Source organism: Trichechus manatus, unplaced genomic scaffold (genome assembly GCF_000243295.1).
Source record: "Trichechus manatus latirostris isolate Lorelei unplaced genomic scaffold, TriManLat1.0 scaffold00138, whole genome shotgun sequence".
NCBI lineage: Eukaryota > Metazoa > Chordata > Mammalia > Sirenia > Trichechidae > Trichechus > Trichechus manatus.
In genome coordinates this window covers 6,960,337-6,981,793 of record NW_004444074.1, presented here as the reverse complement: position 1 = coordinate 6,981,793, position 21,457 = coordinate 6,960,337, and the positions used below count along the sequence as shown (strand labels likewise).

The following is a 21,457-nucleotide window of genomic DNA, read 5'->3' as shown; positions in this document are numbered from 1 at the left end:
GCGTATGTGAGACAAGTATGTAAGTTGGGCTTACGTGTGTGTGAAATGTATATGTGTTCTATGAATGAGGTGTGTATGTGTGAGGTGTGCATATGTGTGTGTGCGGAGTGTATGTGAAGTGTGTGAGGTGTGTGTGCGATGAACATATATGCGTATGTTAGGTATGTATGTGAAGTGTGTGTGTGAGGTGCGAGGTGTATGAGTGTGAGGTGTATATGTAAAGTGTGTTTGTGAGCCGTGCATGTATGTGTGAGGTGTGTGTGGCGTGTATGTGTGTTTCGAGACAGCTGTTGCCTCAGGGCTTTCTCAAATTGAGAAACTATTCTTAAATAATGATTCTCTAAAATACTTTGTAAATATTACCAATCAACTTTTTGTATTTATTGAAATAATTTTGACTTTCTATTAATTGTTCCTGTGATGTTTTATATTAATTAATGGTTTTCCTTGTACCATTTTGTATGCTGGGATAAACGCAACTTGGGTATGTGTGTATATGTGTGTGTGTGTGTTTAATAATAACAACAATAATAAACTTAAACAAGTACAAACAATAGTGTACCCATTACACCAAGCTGACAGCTTAGCATTTTGCTGTAGTCACTTCAAACCTTTTTTAAAGTCAAGAAATAAAATATTGCAGATAAATTTGTACTTCTCTTTGCCTCCCATCTCCAACTCCATTTTTTTTCTCCTTTTCTCAGAGGCAACCAATATCCTGAATTTAGTATATATCTTTACAATTTTTTTAAACACACACAATTTTTATGTACACATATCCAGAAATAATACATAGCATTGTTGTGTGTGCATGTTTCATTTATATAAGTGGTATAATTCTAAATGTACATGTCTGCACTTCTTTTTTTTACTGTACATTTTGTTTCTGATCACTATGCCCATAAGTGTGTGTGTGCGTTTATTCTTTTAGAGTGATTCATAGTATTCTTTTTTATAAATACCACTTCATTTTATTACTCCATTCCGTTATTGATGGACAATTAGGCCATCCCAAAATTTACTGCTACAGTGCTAAAATGACCATTTTTATACTTGTTCCCTGCTGTACATTTGACATGGTTTTTTTCCTAAAGTATAAGCCAAAATGTGGAATTGCTGGGCCAAAGGTTATGTATGTGTTCAGTTTTCATAGAAACCACCGAATTTTTCTCCATAATGTTGCATCATTTTATATTGCCGCCAGTAGTGTAAAAGAGTCACAATTTTACTGTATGTTGGTCAACACTTTATATTGTAAAGGTTACAAATTTTGCCAGTCTGGAAGGAATAAAATGGTATTTTGTTATTGTCTTCCTTTATGTTTCTCCAATTACTGTGAGGCTAAGCATCTTCTCATATGTTTACTGACCATTTGTATTTCCTCTTCTGTGAATACCTGTCCAGATTGAGCTGTTCATTTTCATCTGATTGATTTTTAGGAGTTATTTTTATATTTTGATAGTAATCTTTTCATTGATATATTGAAAATATATTCTTTCAGCCTATGCTTGTCTCTTTAAAAACTTATTTTGAAATAATTATAGATTCACAAGAAGTTTCAAAGATAGTACTGAGAGATCTCAGGTACCTTCCACTTAGTTTTCCCCAGTGGTTACATCTTACGTAATTATAGTACAATACCAAAACCAGGAAATTGACATTGGTACAATGTGTGTGTATAGTGTTGCTATTTTATCACCTGCAGATTTGTGAACCCGTCACCACATTTAAGATATAAAACTATTCCATCACCAAAAAGACCTCCCTCATGCTACCCTTTTGTAGTCCAACCCACCCACCTTTCCCTCCCGCACAATCCCGAGCCCCTGGCAACCACTAAACTGTATTCCATCTCTATAATTTTGTCATTTCAAGAGTCTTATATAAATGGAATCATACATATAAATATGTGACCTTTAGAGATTGGTTCTTTTCACTCAGCACAATGCTCTGGAAATCCATCCAGTTGTTGCAGGTGTACTTTGTTCCTTTGTATTTCTGAGTGGGATTCCATGTCATGGATGTACCACAGATTATTTAACTATTCATCTATTGAGGGACATTTTGATTGTTTCCGGTTTGGAGCTATTACAAACAAAGCTGTTATGAACAATCTTGTGCAGGTTTTTTTATGTGGGTATAGATTTTCATTTCTCTGGGATACATGCCTAGGAGTGCAATTGCTGGATCATATGGTGTGATGGTTAAGATTGTGTGTCAGCTTGGCTGGGCCATGATTCTCTGTGGTTTGGCAATTATGATGTAGTTTGGCAGTTGTATAATGATATGATCACCTCCATGATGAGATTTGATATAACGTGATCACCTCCATAATGGGATCAGATGTGAGTAGCCAGTCAGTTGAAAGGAAGTTTCCTTGGGAGTGTGACCTGCATCCAATATAGGTAAACTTTCTGGCAAGGCTCATGGGCTTTTGCTTGCACTAGATCCTCCAGCTGGCTCCTGTTCATCTGACCTCTGGTTCTTGGGCCTTGAACTAGCAGCTTACCTGCTGTCTTACCTGCTGGTCTTGAGAGTCATCAGTCTTCAAAGCCTGTGAGCCAGAGCCCTACTGTCTGACTTGCTGATCTTGGGTTTGCTAGCCCCTGCGGCTGTGTGAATTAGGAGAAGCCTCCAGCCTGACCCATGGATTTGGGACCTCCCAGCCTCTACAACTGTGTGAGCCATTTCCTTAATACATACATCTTTCTCTATATATATATATAGATATACGATTTACTGGTTTTGCTTCTCCAGAGAACCTAGCCTAAGACACAGGGTAAGTGTATATTTAGTTTTTTAAGAAACCACTATTTTCCAGAGTGGCTGTACCATTTTACATTTCCATGCACAATGTATGAAAGATCTAGTTGCTCTGCATCCTCGCCAGCATTTGATGGTGTCACATTTTTTATTTTAGCCATTCTGATAGGTAAGTAGTGATAGCTCACCATAGTATTAATTTTCATGTCCCTAATGGCTAGTGATGTTGAACATGTTTTTTGTGTTTATTTGCCGTCTGTACATTTCTCTTTGATTCTTTGGTAAAATGACTTTTCAGGTTTCTTGCTTATTTTCTGATTGCATTGTTTATTGACTTTTGCGAGTTCTTTATAAATTTTATATATGAGTTACTTGTCAGATATTTTGCAGATATTTTCTCTTGGTCTGTAGCTTGTCTTTTCATCTTCTTAACAGGGTCTTTTACAGAACAAAAAGTTTTAATTTTTGATAAAGTCCGATTTATCAATTTTTATATTTTGCCAATGTTTTCTCTCAGTCTGTAGCTTGTCTTTTCATTTTCTTAACAGGGTCTTTTGCAGAACAATAAGTTTTAATTTTTGATGAAGTCCAATTTATCAATTTTTTTTTTTCTTTTGTGGGTCATGCTTTTGGTGTCATGTCTAACAACTCTTCACCAAGTCCTAGGTCCTAAAGATTCTCTCCTGTGTTATCTAAAAATTTTATAATTTTATATTTAAGTCTATGAGACATTTTAAATGAATTTTGTATGAAGTGTGAGGTGTAGGTCTAGATTCCTTTTCTTCCCCCCTGTGGATATCCAATTGCTCCAGCACTATTTATTGAAAAGACTATCCATACTCTATGGAATTGCTTTGACATCTTTGTCAAAAATCAGTTGGTCGTACTTGTGTAGGGCTATTTCTGGGTTCTCTATTTTGTTCCATTAATCTGTGTGTCCATTCCTCTGCCAGTGCCACACTATTACTATAGCTATATAGTAAGTCATAATCTCAGGTAGAGTGATTCCTTCTACTTTATTCTTTTTTGAAATTGTGTTAGCTATTTTAGTTCCTGTGCTTTTCCATATAAAATTTAGCATTATCTTGTCTATATATACAGATAGTCTTGCTGATATTTTGATAGAAATTGTATTGAGCCTGTATATCAATTTGAGGAAAATTGACAGCTTTACTATGTTGAGTGTTCTAATCCATAAATATGGTATGTCTCTCCATTTATTTAGATCTTCTTTGATTTCTTTCATCAGCGTTAGTTTTCAGCATAGGAGTCCTGTACATGTGTTACTAGATTTACACCTGTGGTTTTTTGTTTGTTTGTTTGTTTTTTTGAGTGACTGTAAATGGTATTATAATTTTAATTTTGTTTTCCACATTTTCATTGCTAGTATATAGAGACAATTAATTGTTGTATGTTGATCTTGTATCATGAGACCTTGGTAAACTCACTTATTAGTTCCAGGAGTCTTTAAAATAGATTCACTGGGATTTTCTATGCTTACCATCATGTCACCTATGTTATGTATTGAATTGTGTCCCTACAAAATATATATTGAAGTCCTGGCCCTTGTACCTGTAGATGTGATCTTGTTTGGAAATTGGGTTTTTCTTTTGTTATGTTAACAAAGTCATACCAGTGTAAGGTGGGTCCTAAACCTAATCACTTCTGAGTTATCAAAAATACCAGAAAAGACACAGCAAGACGCATGGGGAGAAGACAGACACCATGTGAGGATCGCCTACAATCAAAGGAATGCTGGCAGTCACCAGAAACTAGGAAAAAGACCCATAGAAGGAATCGACACGGGCAAGACCCTGATTTGGAATTTTAGCCCTCAGAACCGTGAGAAAATAAAATTTCTGTTCTTTAAAGCCACTCACTTGTGGTATTTCTGTTTTGGCAGCACTAGGTAACTAAGACAACTTATAAAACAGTTTTATTTCTTCCTTCATACTTGTCTTTTAATATTTTATGGTTATCCTTTGTCAGAAGTTTTAAAATTTTGATGTAGACAACCTCTGTTTCCTTCATGGCTTGTAATTTTTCTGTCTTTAAGAGCACCTTCTCTTTCCTGGATCTAAAAATGCTGTTAATGTGTTGAGGTATTCTGTCTGGCAACATTTTACATATGTCTTTTGCCGGTAGGTTCTTAACAGAAATTGACCCATATTTTTCTTGGATTTTATTGTCAAATGTGCTTTATAAAATGAATGCTATTGCCAACACCAGGGAGATTGTGCCAAAATGGTTATATTTAACCTGCGGTGCGATGGATCGCTTTTGTGTGGTCTTTTTTTCCATGATCTTGTGATTCCCACCCAAGTGGTTGGGTGGGACCGTATAAGTAAGGTAATTGTGGCCCACCAAGTGGATTGGATAGCTTGCTAATAATGTAAGTTCATGGCACCTATGTGGGAGTGGGACCACACAAATAAGATCGGTGGAACCCTAATGAAGGGATTGTAAGCCAACCTAAGGAGGGAGGAGAGGATCTCACCACCAACAAGGAAGAAGAGCCGGGAGCAGAAAGCATGCTTTGGACCTGGAATCCCTGCGCTGAGAAGCCCCTGGAACCAGGAGACCAAGAGAGAGAGCTGTAACACTCAAGGTGAGAAGAAGCAGCAACAGAGGCGGCAGAATCAGGAGACTGGCAGGAGACCAGCAGGAGGCCACGTGGTGGGCTTCCCTGACCTCGGGGCGAGAAAGCTGAGTGCCTTCAGACAGGAGACTTACTGGTGGAGTAGGGTGCCTCTGGACACTTGGTGGAGCTAGCTTTGCCAACCCAAGGAGCTAGAGCTGAGTGCCTTTGGTTCGAGGCTTACTGGTGCCATGGGTTGCTTCTAGGTACTTATCAGCGGAGCTAAAACAGCTTTGTAACACTTGCCCAAGCAGGGTAGAGGCCCAGGCACCAGAGAGAGGTGTGCTTGTGGCACGGCTAGGGGGAACCTACCCTGATGGAAGAACTGTATCCTGAGTGTTCCTGAACCCGAACTGTAATTTGTTACTTCCCTAATAAGCCCCATAACTGTGAGTATGGTCTGTGAGTTCTGTGTGGCTATTGCAACAAATTATTGTTATTATTTTTTGGGGGGGGTGGGGAATGCTGTATATTTTTTTCAATATTTTCAATATCCATTTTCAAACATACAGAAAAGTTGAAAGACTTTTACAGTAAATGCTCATATACCTACCATCTAGATTCTGCAGTGAACATTTTCCTTTTGTTGTACATCTATCTATCCATTTATTATTTTATATTACTGTTATATATAATACTGGCCAAGAAAAGAAAGCATAATGGTAATGAACTATAGCATTACAGATGTTATCATTACTTATGAAGAGTTTAGATTTCTAAGATCTGAACCCTTGGAGTCATCTTTTAACATTCTTGTTTTGTTGTTGTTCTTTTTTAATTGTACTTTAGATGAAGGTTTACAGAACAAACTAGTTTCTCATCAAACAGCTAGTAACACATATTGTTTTATGACATTGGTTAACAACCCCACAACATGTCAACATTCTCCCTTCTCGACCTTGGGTTCCCTATTACCAGCTTTCCTGTCCCCTCCTGCCTTCTAATCCTTGCCCCTGATCTGCGGTGCCCCTTTAGTCTCATTTTGTCTTATGGGCCTGTCTAATCTTTGGCTAAAGGGTGAACCTCAGGAGTGACTTCATTACTGAGCTAAAATGGTGTCCAGGGACCATACTCTTGGGGTTGCTCCAGTCTCTGTCAGGCCAGTAAGTCTGGTCTTTTTTTGTGAGTTAGAATTTTGTTCTACATTTTTCTCCAGCTCTGTCCAGGACCTTCTATGGTGATCCCTGTCAGAGCAGTCAGTGGTGGTAGCCAGGTACCATCTAGTTGTACTGGACTCAGTCTGGTGGAGGCTGTGGTAGTTGTGGTCCATTAGTCCTTTGGACTAATCTTTCTCTTGTGTCTTTAGTTTTCTTCATTCTCCCTTGGTCCCGAAGGGGTGAGACCAGTAGACTATCTTAGATGGCCGCTCACAGGCTTTTGAGACCCGAGACGCTCCTCACCAAAGTAGAATGTAGAACATTTTCCTTATAAACTATGTTATGCCAGTTGAGCTAGATGTTCCCTGAGACGATGGTCCCCACAGCCCTCAGCCCAGTAGTTAGGTCCCTCAGGGAGTTTGGATTTATCCATGGAGCTTCCATGACCTTGCCCTGAAAAAGTTGTGCTGGTTTACCCACTATTGTGTACTGTCTTAACCCTTCATCAAAGTTACCACTTATCTATTGTCTGTTGAGTGTTTTTCTATCCTCACCCCTCCCCTCCCTTGTTACCATCAAAGATTGTTTCTTTTTGTACGGAAACCTTTCCATGAGTTTTTATAGTAGTAGTCTCATACAATACTTGTCCTTTTGTGATTGACTTATTTCACTCAGCATAATGCCCTCCAGATTCATCCATGTGCAATGAATTGAACTCAGCAGAGAAGTAGAGAGTGTCATGGGAAGGATGGTTTGTGTCAGAATTGGTAAAGATGATGGAGAGAGGAGGCGTGTCTGACCTCCACCTCATAGGAATCAGCCTTGGGCTGTTGGTCTTGATTCTTATTCCCTCTTGTGAAGTTAGAGGATGTCAGATGCCCCTGCCCCCACACCATTTTTACATTATCAGAGTAATGAAATTTTTTTCTGCCCTCTCACCGTCCCCCCACTCCTGGGAACTTGGCCTAATAATTCAGGAGACCAGTTTGCACGATGATTAAAGGTCTAGGTTTTAATTAGGAGCACTAGACTTTAAAGTCAGATACCCTTGTTTTGAGCATCATCCATATGAATCTGGGCATGTCCCTAAACCTCAGTTTCCTCATTGGTAAAATGAACATAGTATTTGTTGTGAGGGATCAGTGAAATAATATAAATAATATAAAGTTTATAAATAATATACAGTTTTTGGTTAGCTATTTCAGCCCAAAACAAAAGGCAGAAACAATCCTTCCTGCTCTTCTTCCAGTTTTTATGTGGACTTGATTGACCTGGTCTTCGTATATCAAAACTCTTGATCCCAGACCTTGATAGGGATTTTTGCCTCTGCCACTCAACCTTTGACATATATCCTGTTTCTCTCCCCACATTTGGATCTTATTTCTCTCTTTGACTTACCTATTTGCTTTTAATCCAGGGTGAGAAGTCGTCTCTCACAAACAAATCCCACCAGAGACTAGATGAGTTCTTTACAATTGGGTAGGAGAGGAAGAGGAACAATTCAAACAATAGTAAGTTCCTATAAATCAACAGGTCTTTCAAATTACTTCTAAATATCTCTTAATTCTCTCTACTTCTCTTCATCTTCAGTGTTACCACCTTAGATCACATCCCCATCTTTTCTCATTTGAATTACTGAAATAGCACCCAGAAAGGTCTTTCCACAACTGCTCTAGCCCCCTCCAATCCATTCTTCACATTGCAGACAAAGGCAGCTTTGAAATAATGTGTATCTGATGTTGTGTCTTCCTGCTTAAAGTCCTTCAATGGCTTTCTCTTAGGATAAAGTCCCAGATCCTTGAAGTGGTCCACCAGGCACTGTACAGTCTGACACCTGACCACTTTTCCTGGTTCATCTCCTGCTTCTCTGTCCCTTCATCTCTGTGCTTCAGACAGTCAGTCCTTTGAACTTGACATACTGCTTCCTACTTCTCTCTGAAAAGTTCTTTCCACCCTTCTTTACCTCATTTATATTCTTCATATCTCAACTCAAAATGTTACTTTTTCTGGAAAGTCTTCCCTGAGCCCATCCCCTACTCCAATTGCCAAGTAAGGGCAATGCCTCCTTTCTATGTATTCTGAGTTTTTGTCTGTAGTAGACATTTGTTTAATATTTGTCCCTCTTTAACAGTGAGCTCCTTGTGAGGAGAGACCATGTTTGTTTTGTTCATCATTTTATTTTCTGGATTTAACACAGTGCTTGTCAAATGATAGATGTCCAATAAATATTTGTTGAGTAATACAGTGTTATTTATGATCATGAAGAACTGAGAATAATCTAAATAGTTAACAGCTGAGAAATGCCTAATTCATTAATATACATCTGCTTATTAAATGTAATGTAGCTTTTGAAACATATAAACATAACAATCTCAAAGGTCTGTAAAAGTGTTCAGTGAAAAAAGCAGAATACAAAATTGTTTTCATTTGTTACTTATAATTTGTTAAAAGTGTACTGTGTAATATTATTAAGACCATAAGAGATAAGGGGAAAATAGGTGGAAGGATTATTGATTGTTATCATATTGTAAAATATAGAAAACAAGGATAAGATTGAATTTTTTAGCATGCCATATTCTTCCATGTGTCAAACAATGTATATTTAACACTGTAACTATATGATTTTGAAGTTTTTTTTAAAGTTCTCTAATAAACCGAGTGGGGCCAGGTGCTATATAATATTTTCTTTGATAACTTTCCTGATGATTTACTGTTATTGATTTATTTGAGTTCTCAATTTATTAAACTAGTTTTCTTTTTCTACCTATTTTGAAAAACTGTTCATTTATGTTTTCAAATTTCTTAATATATATTTTGATGGAACAGAATCTCTCTTACTCATTATTTTAACAGAAGAAATCTACCAGAGTTTCTAATATATTGATTTTCCTTTAGATCTTAAAGGGAAAAGAAAAGATTAGGAGCTCTTGAGGCTTCTTTGCTAAACGTAAGAACCAAGACTTTTTACATATAGAAGGGAGTTGCCAATATGTAAATATTTACTCAAGAAAACTCATTAGCGTGCAATACTTGAGAGTAAATGTCCATAGGAATAAACATTAGACTTTGACATTCAGATGGTGTAAATAATCTGACAAGGACACTTTAATGGTCATAAAATATGAAAAAGATAGTTAAAATTATCTCAAAATGAACGTATCAGACAAATGGATAAGATTGTGAATGTTTTGGCTTTCTAAATGTTTTTACTGCATCAGTTCTGTTTCCTTTTCACACGTGCATCAGCAACCCTTTTATTTGTCCCAAGCTTTTTTTTAATAATAAAAAGGCTAGTGGCTTGTCTAAACAACAACAAAGACCAGACAAACGAAAACAAAACCCCTAGTCTTGTTAATTGATCAAATAATTGCTTTGTCATGATTCCAATGGAATGATGATTTAGTTTTTTTTTTTTTAAATCACTCTTTTTATTTTTTCTTTATTACCAATAAAGGCATTTAGAGCTATGGATTTTTCTCCGCATACTGTTTAAGCCATGTTATGGTAATGTGATGCAACCTAAACCATAAATACCCAGAAGGCAGATTCTATGCACTTCTTTGTGTCTTTCACAGCACTTAATGTACCCACAATGAATTCTCATTGAATGTTTCCGGTACTAATGAATCAAAGAACGAAATACTTTGATGGCATGCTTGAGGCAAAACGAAAGAGAAAAATGGCTGTGCAGACTGCAGCACAATTCTGAGAGTCTTAAGAGTCTCCTCCCCACCATAGTACTGTTGGGTTTTATTAATTTGCTCAACCACTCCCAAATACAAGTTCTTTAACCTCATAAAGACTTAGGATGTATTAAGCCTTTTCCCCACTTATCACAGCCACTCCCTTCCCTGGCCATCTTCATTTCCCACCCTATCCATGGTCCAAAAGTTCAACCACTTTCTTACTAATGTTCTAAATTCCCTACTCTCCTTTTAAATCTTTTAGAGATGAAGGTTTCCTTTTTTATGTTATGAATTATTTCAAACTTATAGAAAACACTATAATGAACACAGTGTACCCACTATCCAAATTTAGTAGTTGCTGTCGAATGGACTTGACTTATGGGGACCTTAAGTACAATAGAACAAAACATTGCCCTGCCTGCATCATCCTCACAATCATCAGCATGTTCAAATTCATCATTGTGGCTACTGTGCCAATCCCTCTCACGAGAGTCTCCGTCGCCCTAGTTAGCCTCTACCTCACCAAACATGTTCTTCTCCGGTGACTGATCCATCCTGATGATGTATTCAAATCATGCAAATTGGGCGTTGTTCTGTTGTGAGGTTTCCATTGGCTAATTTTTGGAAGTAGATTTCCAGGCTTGAATTTAATAGATGAGGTCAATTAAAAAATTCCTTATTGTGGAAACTTTTCAAAAATGCACAAAGGTGGAGCAAGTGAGGTAGTGAATTCCCATTTATCATTACCCATCTTCAATCATTATTGCTATTTTGCCAGTAAGTAGTACCACTAACCATGAAATTGCCCAAGCCAAAAACCCAGTCACTAAACTAAATCCTCTGCATTTCTATTCAGTCAATCACAGAGTCTTGTTGGTTTTATTTCCTAAGTGTCTCTCAGATCTACTCAATTCAGTCATCCTCACTGTTACTACTGTGGCCCAGGACACCATTGTATCTCAGCTGGATTACTGAAGAACCCTCCATACAGATTTGATCCTCTCTAATTTGTTCTCCACCCTGAATTAATAATATGCCTCCTTTTAAAAAAATTATATAATAGTATTAACTTTTTTGGTGCACAGTCTATGAGTTTTAATACATTAAAAGATTTGTATAATTACTACCACACTGTGGATGCAGAACAGTTCCATCACCCCAAAAAACTTCTTTGTGCTACCCGTTTGTAATCATATCCTCCCCATAGCCCCTGGCAACCAAGAGTCTGTTCTTCATCAGTAATGTGGCCTTTTAAAATGTCTATCTGTTCATGTCACTCCCTTAAAACCCTTCTTTGGCTTTCCACTGTTATAAGAATAAAGTTCAAGACGTGGCCCTTGTCTAATTCTCTAATCTCCTTTTTCACCACTTCTTACCCCATCTCCTGTCACTCTTAAGGTCTGGCCAGACTGAACATCTCTCCACTACTCCAATACACTGTTTCCTTTGCTGATTTCTGGCCTCATCTACTATTCCTTCTGACTGTAATGCTTTACCTCCTCCTAACCTCAGGTTCCTTTACTTGGCTAATTCAGATCTTGGCTTAAATGTCCTTTCTTCCAGGAAGGCTTCTCTACTCATATTAAGTTGATTGTTGCTGTTAGGTGCTTCCCCTTTCAGAGTATTTATCACATATTACTGAATTACTTTATTCAACCATGTTTCTTTCCAGTCCATAAGCTCTGAGAGGCAGGAGCTGTGCCCATCCTTGGTTACCACTGAATCTACAGGTCCCACCACCTAGTAGGAACTCAAAAAATATTTTGAATAAATTAATGAGCATGTAATTTGTGTGTACTATGTAATCTACTCATCAACATGAGATACATGTTTTAATGGTTTCATTGCAGAATGAACATGGAGAAACATAATTCATCTTTGGTGGTAGAGTTGTCTCACCCAGACTTGGTCATCAATGTAGGAAAAGTGACTTTGGGCGAAAAAAACAGAAATAAGCTACAGAAAGCTCAGAGAGAGCAAGAGAAGATGAGAGTTATGCAGGCTGTATGTGCTTTATTGAACTCAGGAGGAGGAGTGATTCGGATGGAAATGGCAAACGAGGCTGAGCATCCCGTGGAGATGGGACTGGATTTGGAACAGTCTTTGAGAAAGCTCATTCAGTCTTCAGATTTGCAGGCCTTCTTTGAGACCAAGCAACAAGGGAGATATTTTTCCATTTTTGTTAAATCTTGGAGCAGTGACCTTTTCCCCGAAGAGAGTTCCATCAAGTTCCGCATTTGCAGCCTGTTTTCTTCACTGTACTCTAGATCTGGCACCTCGGTTTTTCTAATGGATTCAAGAGAAGCATTCGATTTCCTGAAAATCAAGAAAAGGAATGCAGAAAGCAGCTCGGGGAAAGAACCTTCTAGTAAAAATACCAGGGTTATACCTCAAGGCCTGCATAAGTCGGATCCTGTTTTCCTAGTGTTCCAAAGAGACAGGTTTGAATATGGTGAAATCCTGGGTTTTCCCGAGTCCCAATACACAGAGTTTAAACAGTTCTCTACCAAACACATCCATACATATGTAGAAAACATAATTCCAGTCTACATCCCTGCATTTGCAAACACTGGAGGAGGCTATCTTTTTATTGGAGTGGATGATAAGAGTAAGAGAGTCCTGGGATGTGCTAAAGAAAATATAGACCCTGACTATTTGAGAAAGAGAATAGAGAAAGCAATATACAAATTTCGTTATTTCCATTTTTGCCAATCCTCATGCGGGATAAATTTCACACTCAAAATCTTTGATGTATTTGCCAAGGGAGAGTTGTATGGCTATGCTTGTGTCATCAGAGTGGAGCCATTCTGTTGTGCAGTGTTCTCAGAAGTTCCCAGGTCATGGATGGTGAAGGGTAAGCACATCTGCAACCTGACAACTGAGGAATGGGTAAGCAGGATGATGGGCGCAGAGCCAGGTAAGAGGGAGAAAGCCCTTCCCTCTCTGTCCTTTCTGTTTCTTTGGCATCTCCCTACTAGATATGTCTTTCTTTGTCCCGTGACTTTGAACTTCTCACACCCACTAAACTGGGTTTTTTGAATCTCTAGATATCCTACTTTTCATGCAAGAGAAAATTTTGTTGGGTGATTAAAAGCCCAAATCAGGTGTTTTGTAAGTGGCAATTTTCTACATTAGAAACTGAAAGAAAATTATTTGGGAATGGTTTCCTTACAGTGGTGTGCTGGAGTCAGCTTTTACTGGCTCCAGAGCCAATTATTAAATTTTCAGGAATTTTGTGAGCCAGATGTTACACACAGAAATTGTTAAAAAATTAAGCCATATAAACTTACAATTAAATAATTGTGTTGAAAGCAAAGGTGATAAATACAAGCTCACCACTTTTTAATTATTTACTACATTTTACTATTATCTATGCTTATGAGGTTGTTTACATCTATCATATCTGTGTAGTGGAAATACTATAAAATGGTGTGCTACTACACATCTCTTCCCAGCTCTGTATTTAGTGACATCACAGTGACAGCTTGAAACTGTCCACAGAGGGAATACTTACACCACAGAAATTGGCAAATGATACAAATGAGGGATATCCCCACAATTAGACCCGGTTGGGAAACATTTACCAGAATGGTACTGCTTCTTTGAGTTGGTTCTTTGCATTCCTTAAAGTCCTTTGGATTGAATCATAATAGCACCTCTGGTTAAATTAAGCTGTCTCCTGACTCTTGATCTTTGGAGACTTTTCAACTCAATGTAACTTGAAAGCAGCTCAGCGTGAAAGAGGACTATACATACATACATACATATATACATATATATATATGTCCCTGGTTAGCACAAACAGTTAAGTGCTCGACTAGTAGCAGAAAGGTTGACAGTTTGAACCCATCCAGAGGTGTCTTGGAAGACAAGCCTAGTAATCTGCTTCTGAAAGGTCACAGCCTTGAAATCCCTATGGAGCAGTTCTACTCTGTACACATGGGGTTGCCATGAGTCAGAATTGACTCCATGACACCTAACAACAAATACACACACACACACACACACACACACGTTTGTCCTTAGCACTCTTTAACATTTTTCCTGGGCCTCTGAGTCTTTCTCTGTGCTCTTGATCTTTTGCCTTTACATCCACTCATCACCATGCACTCATTAAGCTCTAAGCTAAAACCCATAATCTGATCTACTCCTCAGTTTCTAACAATTTAAAATATTTCTTACCTTGCATTACTACTGCTCCCCAAGCAGGCTTCTACGTTTACCACATTGTGGTGTTAATTTGGTGGACTCATGGGCTGTCTCAGTCTCTCTAATATGACTGAGAATACCCTAAGTCTACAGAGACACAGACAGAAGCAAGCACAAAATTTGGGCAATAGTCTTCTAAGTGTAATGGATGAGTAGGTGAAAAGGGAATGTATATAAAGCCAACTCCAATCTTCAATCTATGTGGGAAAGTTTTACAGTGCAATCTCTAATGCTCTTTGGTTTATGCAGTACGTCATTACAACTATGGGAATAAGCATATCCGTAAAAAAAAAAAAAAAAAAAAAAACTTGCTGTCGAGTGGATTCAGACTCATAGCAACCCTATAGGACAGAGTAGAACTGCCCCATAGGGTTTCCAAGCAGCCGCTGGTAGATTCGAACTGCCAGCCTTTTGGTTAGCAGCCAAACGCTTAACCACAGTGTCTGTATGTCATTGAGATCCTTCAGTGATGAGCTGCTTCTTCCTGATATTTTAAAATAAAATTTTCTTGTCTCTCACAATGCGTAAACACTTTTGATAGGTACAAGGAGGGATTCATAAATACAGCTACCATAGTCTTGGGAAGCTTGTCTGCCTGAAAACAACTGAGCTCATTTTAACTATATAGAAACCCATTTAAAGAAATTATTTCTATTCATCCATCTTTTCAGTAAACTACAAAAATGATTTATAACATGGTACGACCTGGAAAATAGTCGGTATTTAACAAATGACAAGAGTAAATGGCTACTGAATTTCACCTAGGCATTTGCTATTCGGGGCTAGATTAATTCCTACCATGTGAATACCCCTGTGCTGTCTGTAACGACGAGATAGGGTAAGGAAAAGATTATGCTCCCAAGGGCTTTACAATTCATTTGCTCATTTGTCATTCATTAATTTGAGAAATATTTATGTGCCAGGTATATCTATGAAGATCTAAGGCAGACATGATTACCGACCTCATGGAGTTTACAGTCTACCAAAGGAGACAGACATTTAACAAATCCCTAAACTAATAATTACTTAGAGTCATTATAATGACTATTAAGAACACTTACATGGAATTATGAGAACGTTTAACAGAGTTGAGAGTTGGTGAAAGGGAAAATGGTGAAGTTCAGATTGTTGTTGTTAGGTGCCATTGAGCTGGTTCCAACTCTTAGCAATCCTGTGAACAACAAAATGAAACACTGCCCAGTCTTGCACCATCCTCACAATTGTTGCTAGGCTTGAGCCCATTGTTGCAGCCACTGTGTCAGTCCATCTCATTGAGGGTCTTCCTCTTTGTCACTGACCCTCTACTTTACCAAGCATGATGTCCTTCTCCAGGGACTGGTCCCTCCTGATAACATGTCCAAAGTACATGAGGAGAAGTCTCGCCATCCTCGTGTCTAAGGAGCATCCTGGCTGTACTTCTTCCAAGACAGATTTGTTCGTTCTTTTGGCAGTCCATGGTATATTCAATATTTTTCGCCAACACCATAATTCAAAGGCATCGATTCTTCTTCAGTCTTCCTTATTCATTGTCCAGCTTTCATATGTATATGAAGCGATGAAAATACTATGACTTGGGTCAGGGGCACCTTAGTCCTCAAAGTGTCATCTTTGCTTTTTAACACTTTAAAGAGGTCTTTTGCAGCAGATTTGCCCGATGCAATGCGTCGTTCAATTTCTTGACTGCTGCTTCCATGGGCATTGATTGTGGATCCAAGTAAAACAAAATCCTTGACAACTTCAGTATTTTCTCCATTTATCATGATGTTGTTTATTGGTCCAGTTAGGGGATGGGAAATAACACACAAGCACAGGCATGTATACTGAAAGAAAGAATGTACTAAATACCATAAGAGAACTACAAACTAAGTGCTATCCAGACTTAAAGAGTGAAGAATGATATTGAGTGAGGAAATACATTCAAGATTCCAAATAATGAATACTCAGTGGTGGATTTGGGGGAACCCTGATATAAAAAGACTAGGCTAAATAAAGGCATAAGGAGCCCTGATGGCACAGTGGTTAAGCGCCAGGCTGCTAACCGAAAGGTCAGCAGTTGGAACCCACCAGCTGATCCATAGGAGAAAGATGTGGCAGTCTGCTTATGTAATGATTACAGCTTTGGAAACCCTTTGTGGCAGTTCTGCTCCATTCTATAGGGTCAGTATGAGTTGGAATTGACTTGATGGCAATGATTGTTTTTTTAAATAAAGGCATTAGTCTAGAAGGGATGAATGAGAGCATTATCTCACCATTTCCTCTCGAACGAACGACCACAAAGAAGGTCATATACCCCACCCAATGGTAGGGCCTTTTTCAGTGGTGAAGAGATAAACTACTGTGTCTAATTAACATGAGTTTGCTTTCTTTGTTAAGAACTTACATTGTTGTGCGATGACTTTGAATCTCAGCTGAGTCTAGCTGGTGGGCCTCCTCTTAGCAAACCAGTGTACTCCAAGAAAGGCCTGGAACATAAGAAGGATCTCCAGCAACTCTTATTTTCAGGTAGTAACTATGACTTTCCTACTTGACACCAAATAGTTTCTACATTAGGATAAACGGAGATAAACTGGTATGTTTTTTAAATTTCTTGAAAGTATGCTCTGCAAATATCTGTGTATAAAACTAATAATGTTGTAAGCCTATTGGTGATAAGTAGTTTAAAAATAAGTCTTTGCTGACCCCACTGGCTAGCGCGGTGCCACCTATAAAATCCAAGAACATTATTGCCCTTAAAGACCATTTCTAGTTTCCGAATCTGACTGATTTTCATTATTCCTGGTTATATTTTAAAGTGGACATACCTGGGTCTCTGCCCCAGACTTAATAAATTAGAATATCTGGAGATAGTACCTAGTAATGTTCATTTTTATCAAGATCCTCACATGGTTCTGATGCTCATCCAGATTGGAAACCTTTGATCTAGTCAAACTAGAACCATACAGTGCACCAGGGAGCAAAAATCTACCCAACCCTGACATATTTTCCAGAGGAGAGGTGGTTATGAATATTAAAAAGAATAAAAAATTGCATCCAGATGTTTAAAAAAAAAGAGCAATTATGAGCATTTTTTCAGTGTTTCAGGTTTAGGAGAAACAATTGCATAGTAGCAGAAAATGATTCAGGACTAAGGACAGCGACTGTTCTCTACTATCATCCCTAGCCCCCAACATTTTAGGCTTTGCCTAGGCGTCCATTGCTGTCTTCTTTCTAGACTCCTAGAGAGAGAAGATCATTTGTTCAAGCCTATGCAGTAAGTCAATGGCTTATCTGGCACTAGAATTTGATATGGTGTAGATGTCTATAAAGGGCCATTAAGTTAATAGATAATGACCGCCCCATATAAGATTTCATTTTTCCTTACCTAATAAAAGTCTTTCTTTGTATTTATTTGCATATCAAGTTTTTATTTAAAAACTTCCAACAATAAAAAATGTAAGATGCAAGAGTAAACATAAGCACTATTTTCTTTATTTTCTAAACTCAGTAAGCTCCGTGTTAGCAGAATTTATTACCATGGAATAGATTATAATTAAAAAAATAAATGAACTGAGTTATATGCTTATAGAGCTACAATATATTATTCTTGAATAAAAAATCAGTTTTTCAGTAATTCTACCAAACATTTGAAGAATAGGTAATTCCACACTATCTAAATTGTTCTAGATCCATAGAAAAAGAAGGAAAATTCCCAAGTTAAGTAGGAGTAAACAGTAATTGCAAAACTTGACCAAAATAACACATTGATCTCTAAGTAATTGATGCAAGAGTTCTACTCAGGGCCTAACCCAAGGGTCTCCCAGTAGAGTGTTCTCTGCTAATTAAAGGCTTTACATGACTTGATCTTCTCCACAAATGTGGCATTAATGAGCACCTTCTTCCTGGGTGGGCTCCTCTTGTCTGCATCAGTGGAGACTGCTCAGGGACATTTCAAGATTCAGATACTTTGAGAGTAAGAAGGGGAACAGAACTAACATTTCTCAAGCGGCAACTGCAATGAGTTAGGCACTTTATGTCATTTCTTTAACTCTTCACCATAGGAAATGTGCTATTGTTAATTTTGTTTCACATGTGAAGGAACAGAGTCTTAAGGAGCTTAAGGAATTTCTCAAAGTCATAAACATAATAAGCACATGGAGTTAGATTATTAAGTGTCTTTTTCTTTATAATTGTAATAAGATTTACAAAAGAATATCTACAAAGTATCTGTAAGTTATTATAATAATAAATATGATTTTTTCCAAAATTCATAATTCTTTCCGTGTCTAGTGCCATCGAAACATTTGCGATATACTCCAGAACACCTCTGGAAGGAGCTGTCCTCACAGCATGAAGGACTGGAGGAGTTAATAAAGAAGGAAATGCGTCCTTTCTCCCGGGGCATTTTCATCCTTTCTAGAAGCTGGGCTGTAGACCTGAACTTGAAAGAGAAGCAGGGAGTCATCTGTGATGCTCTGCTGATAGCACAAGACAGCCCTCCTATTCTTTACACCATTCTCAGGGAGCAGGATGCAGAGGGGCATAACTATTCCACCCGCACCGCCTTTACTTTAAAGCAGAAGCTAGTGAATATGGGTGGCTATACTGGTAAAGTGTGTGTTATGACCAAGATCCTCTACCTGAATCCTGAGAGCGCTCAAGAGTCCTTGGAGGGTCCATGCTCTCCAATAGATTACCCTGAGTCCTACAGTCTTGCAGATACCCAGCAAATGGAAGCGTTGCTGCAGTCCCTCGTGATTGTCTTGCTTGGCTTCAGATCTTTTTTGAGTGACCAGCTCGGCTGTGAGGTTTTTAATCTGCTCACAGCCCAACAGTACGAGATACTTTCAAAAAACCTCCACAAGAGCAGAGAACTGTTTATCCATGGCTTACCTGGATCAGGGAAGACCATCATGGCCATGAAGATCATGGAGAAGATCAGTAATGTATTTTGCTGTTATGCAAATAACATTCTCTATATTAGTGAAAACCAACCTCTGAGGAATTTTTTGAGGTAAGCAGTTGGTTCTTATTGTCACCAAATGAGGTTTAGTTTGGATTCGTTCTACCACCACCCCAAATGGAGTAACTTTGTTGCTTGGTGGTTAGATGGTAAAATTAATTTGTGATAGTGTGTGCAGAGCAATATAATAGACTGATTTGCTTCCTTTGTTTTAATTGAAGAAAACCTGATTATGTTGTTTTCATTTTTACAGTAATAAAAATATCTGCCAGTCAGTGACCCGGAAAACCTTCATGAAAAATAAATTTGAAAACATTCAACACATCATCATTGACGAAGCTCAGAATTTTCGCATTGAAGATGGGGACTGGTATGAGAAGGCAAAAAAAATCACACAAAGAGAAAAGGATCGCCCAGGAATTCTCTGGATCTTCCTGGACTACTTCCAAACCAGTCACCTGGTTTGCAGTGGCCTCCCTCCTCTCTCAGCCCAGTATCCAAGAGAAGAGCTCACCAGAGGGATACGCAATGCAGATCCAATAGCCAACTACCTGCATGCTATAATGCAGCAGATCAAAAAGAATCCTCCACTTAACATTCCCCCTGAGTCGCTGGAGATGCTTTGTGGAGCTGAATGGGCTCAGGGTGTCCCGGGAACCCTAATAATTAAGGAAGACCTGAGTCTGAAGCAAATAGTGACCTTTGTGGCAGATACCTGCAAGTGTTTCTTTGAAAAGGGCTATTCTCCTAATGATGTTGCTGTGCTTGTCAACACCACGAGAGAAGTGGATCATTACAAGCATGAGCTCTTGAGAGCAATGAGGAAGAAAAGGGTAGTGCAGTTCAGCGATGCATGTGACATGTTGAGTGATCACATCGTATTGGACAGTATCCGGCGATTCTCAGGCCTGGAGAGGAACATCGTGTTTGGGATCCTTCCAAGAGCAGCTGAGTTAGCCATCTCAGACAATATTCTGGTCTGTTTGGCTTCCAGAGCAAAACAACGTCTATATATTCTGTGGCATGGTGACTACTAAGAAGAATCCCAAACCAAGACGAGATGAAGCAATCACTATATAAATATCTGTGGGTGAAAGTCTGGTATTGGCAGAAACTTTTCTTTGGGATTTGGAACTCCCCCTCTCTGGCCTTCTCCTTTCAGGGACTCTCCCCTACCTCTTTCCAAGGCTTTGCTTGCCCCAAATTGTCCCGATTGTTTTAGTCAGAAAGATGCTGGTTTTCTCCTACTTCAGTGAGTGGTGTCTGGGGTCTTAAAAGCTTGCAAGCGGCCATCTAAGATGCATAAGTTAATCCCAACCATCTGGAGTAAAGGAGAATGAAGAACACCAAAGACACAAGGAAAGTATTAGCCCAAGAGACAGAAAGGGCCACATAAACCAGAGACTTCATCAGCCTGAGACCAGAAGAACTAGATGGTGCCCGGCTACCACCAATGACCGCCCTGACAGGGAACACAGCAGAGAGTCCTGGATGGAGCAGGAGAAAGGTGGGGGGCAGAACTCAAATTCTAGTAAAAAGACCAGACTTAATGGTCTGATTGAGACTGGAGGAACCCTGGAAAGCATGGCCTCCAGATTCTCTATTAGCCCAGAACTGAAACAATTTCCGAGGCCAACTTTTCAGACAGGGATTGGTCTGGACTGTGGGACATAAAGGGATACTCATGAGGAGTGTGCCTCTTAGCTCAAGTAGATACAAGAGACTAAACAGGCAGCTTCTGTCCAGAGGTGAGATGGGAAGGCAGAGAGGGTTAGGAGCTGGTTGAATGGACATGGGGAATCAGGTGGAAAGGAGGAGTGTGCTGTCACAGTATGGGGAGAGCAATTGGGGTTACGTAACAATGTATGTATAAATTTTTGTATGGGAGACTAACTTGAAATGTGAACTTCATCTAAACTATAACAATAAAAATAAATAAATAAAAGAAAGATGCTGGTTTTCTACAGGAGCTTTAGCAGCCCTGCACAGCACAGACTGAGACCTACCCTAAAAACAAGAGGTTATCTTGTAGCCTTTCCTTTTCTCAAGTCTAGACTCTCCTCAATGACTTCGTGTAAAGTTTGGTTTTTCAATTTTATTTAAATCTTATAGTTTTTATGGGTAG

At 38.7% G+C, this 21,457-nt stretch overlaps 1 protein-coding gene across 9 annotated transcripts in view; it reads left to right on the top strand.

Moving 5' to 3' along the window:
• The window catches only part of SLFN11 (schlafen family member 11), a 25,630-nt gene extending 4,936 nt beyond the window's left edge, over positions 1–20,694 (top strand). For 2 of the 9 annotated variants that reach the window (XM_023739687.1, XM_023739688.1), the window contains exons 2-5: positions 12,035–13,101; positions 16,767–16,895; positions 18,660–19,383; positions 19,586–20,694. In XM_023739687.1, coding sequence (XP_023595455.1) covers positions 12,036–13,101; positions 16,767–16,895; positions 18,660–19,383; positions 19,586–20,369 — 2,703 coding nt within the window. In that variant the 5' untranslated portion in view covers position 12,035 and the 3' untranslated portion in view covers positions 20,370–20,694. Of the gene's footprint in view, positions 1–7,333; positions 13,102–16,766; positions 16,896–18,659; positions 19,384–19,585 lie in introns of those variants that run through there. The other 7 variants (XM_023739681.1, XM_023739680.1, XM_023739684.1 and 4 more) reach the window with 6 other exon arrangements.
• Positions 20,695–21,457: the final 763 nt, after the last annotated feature.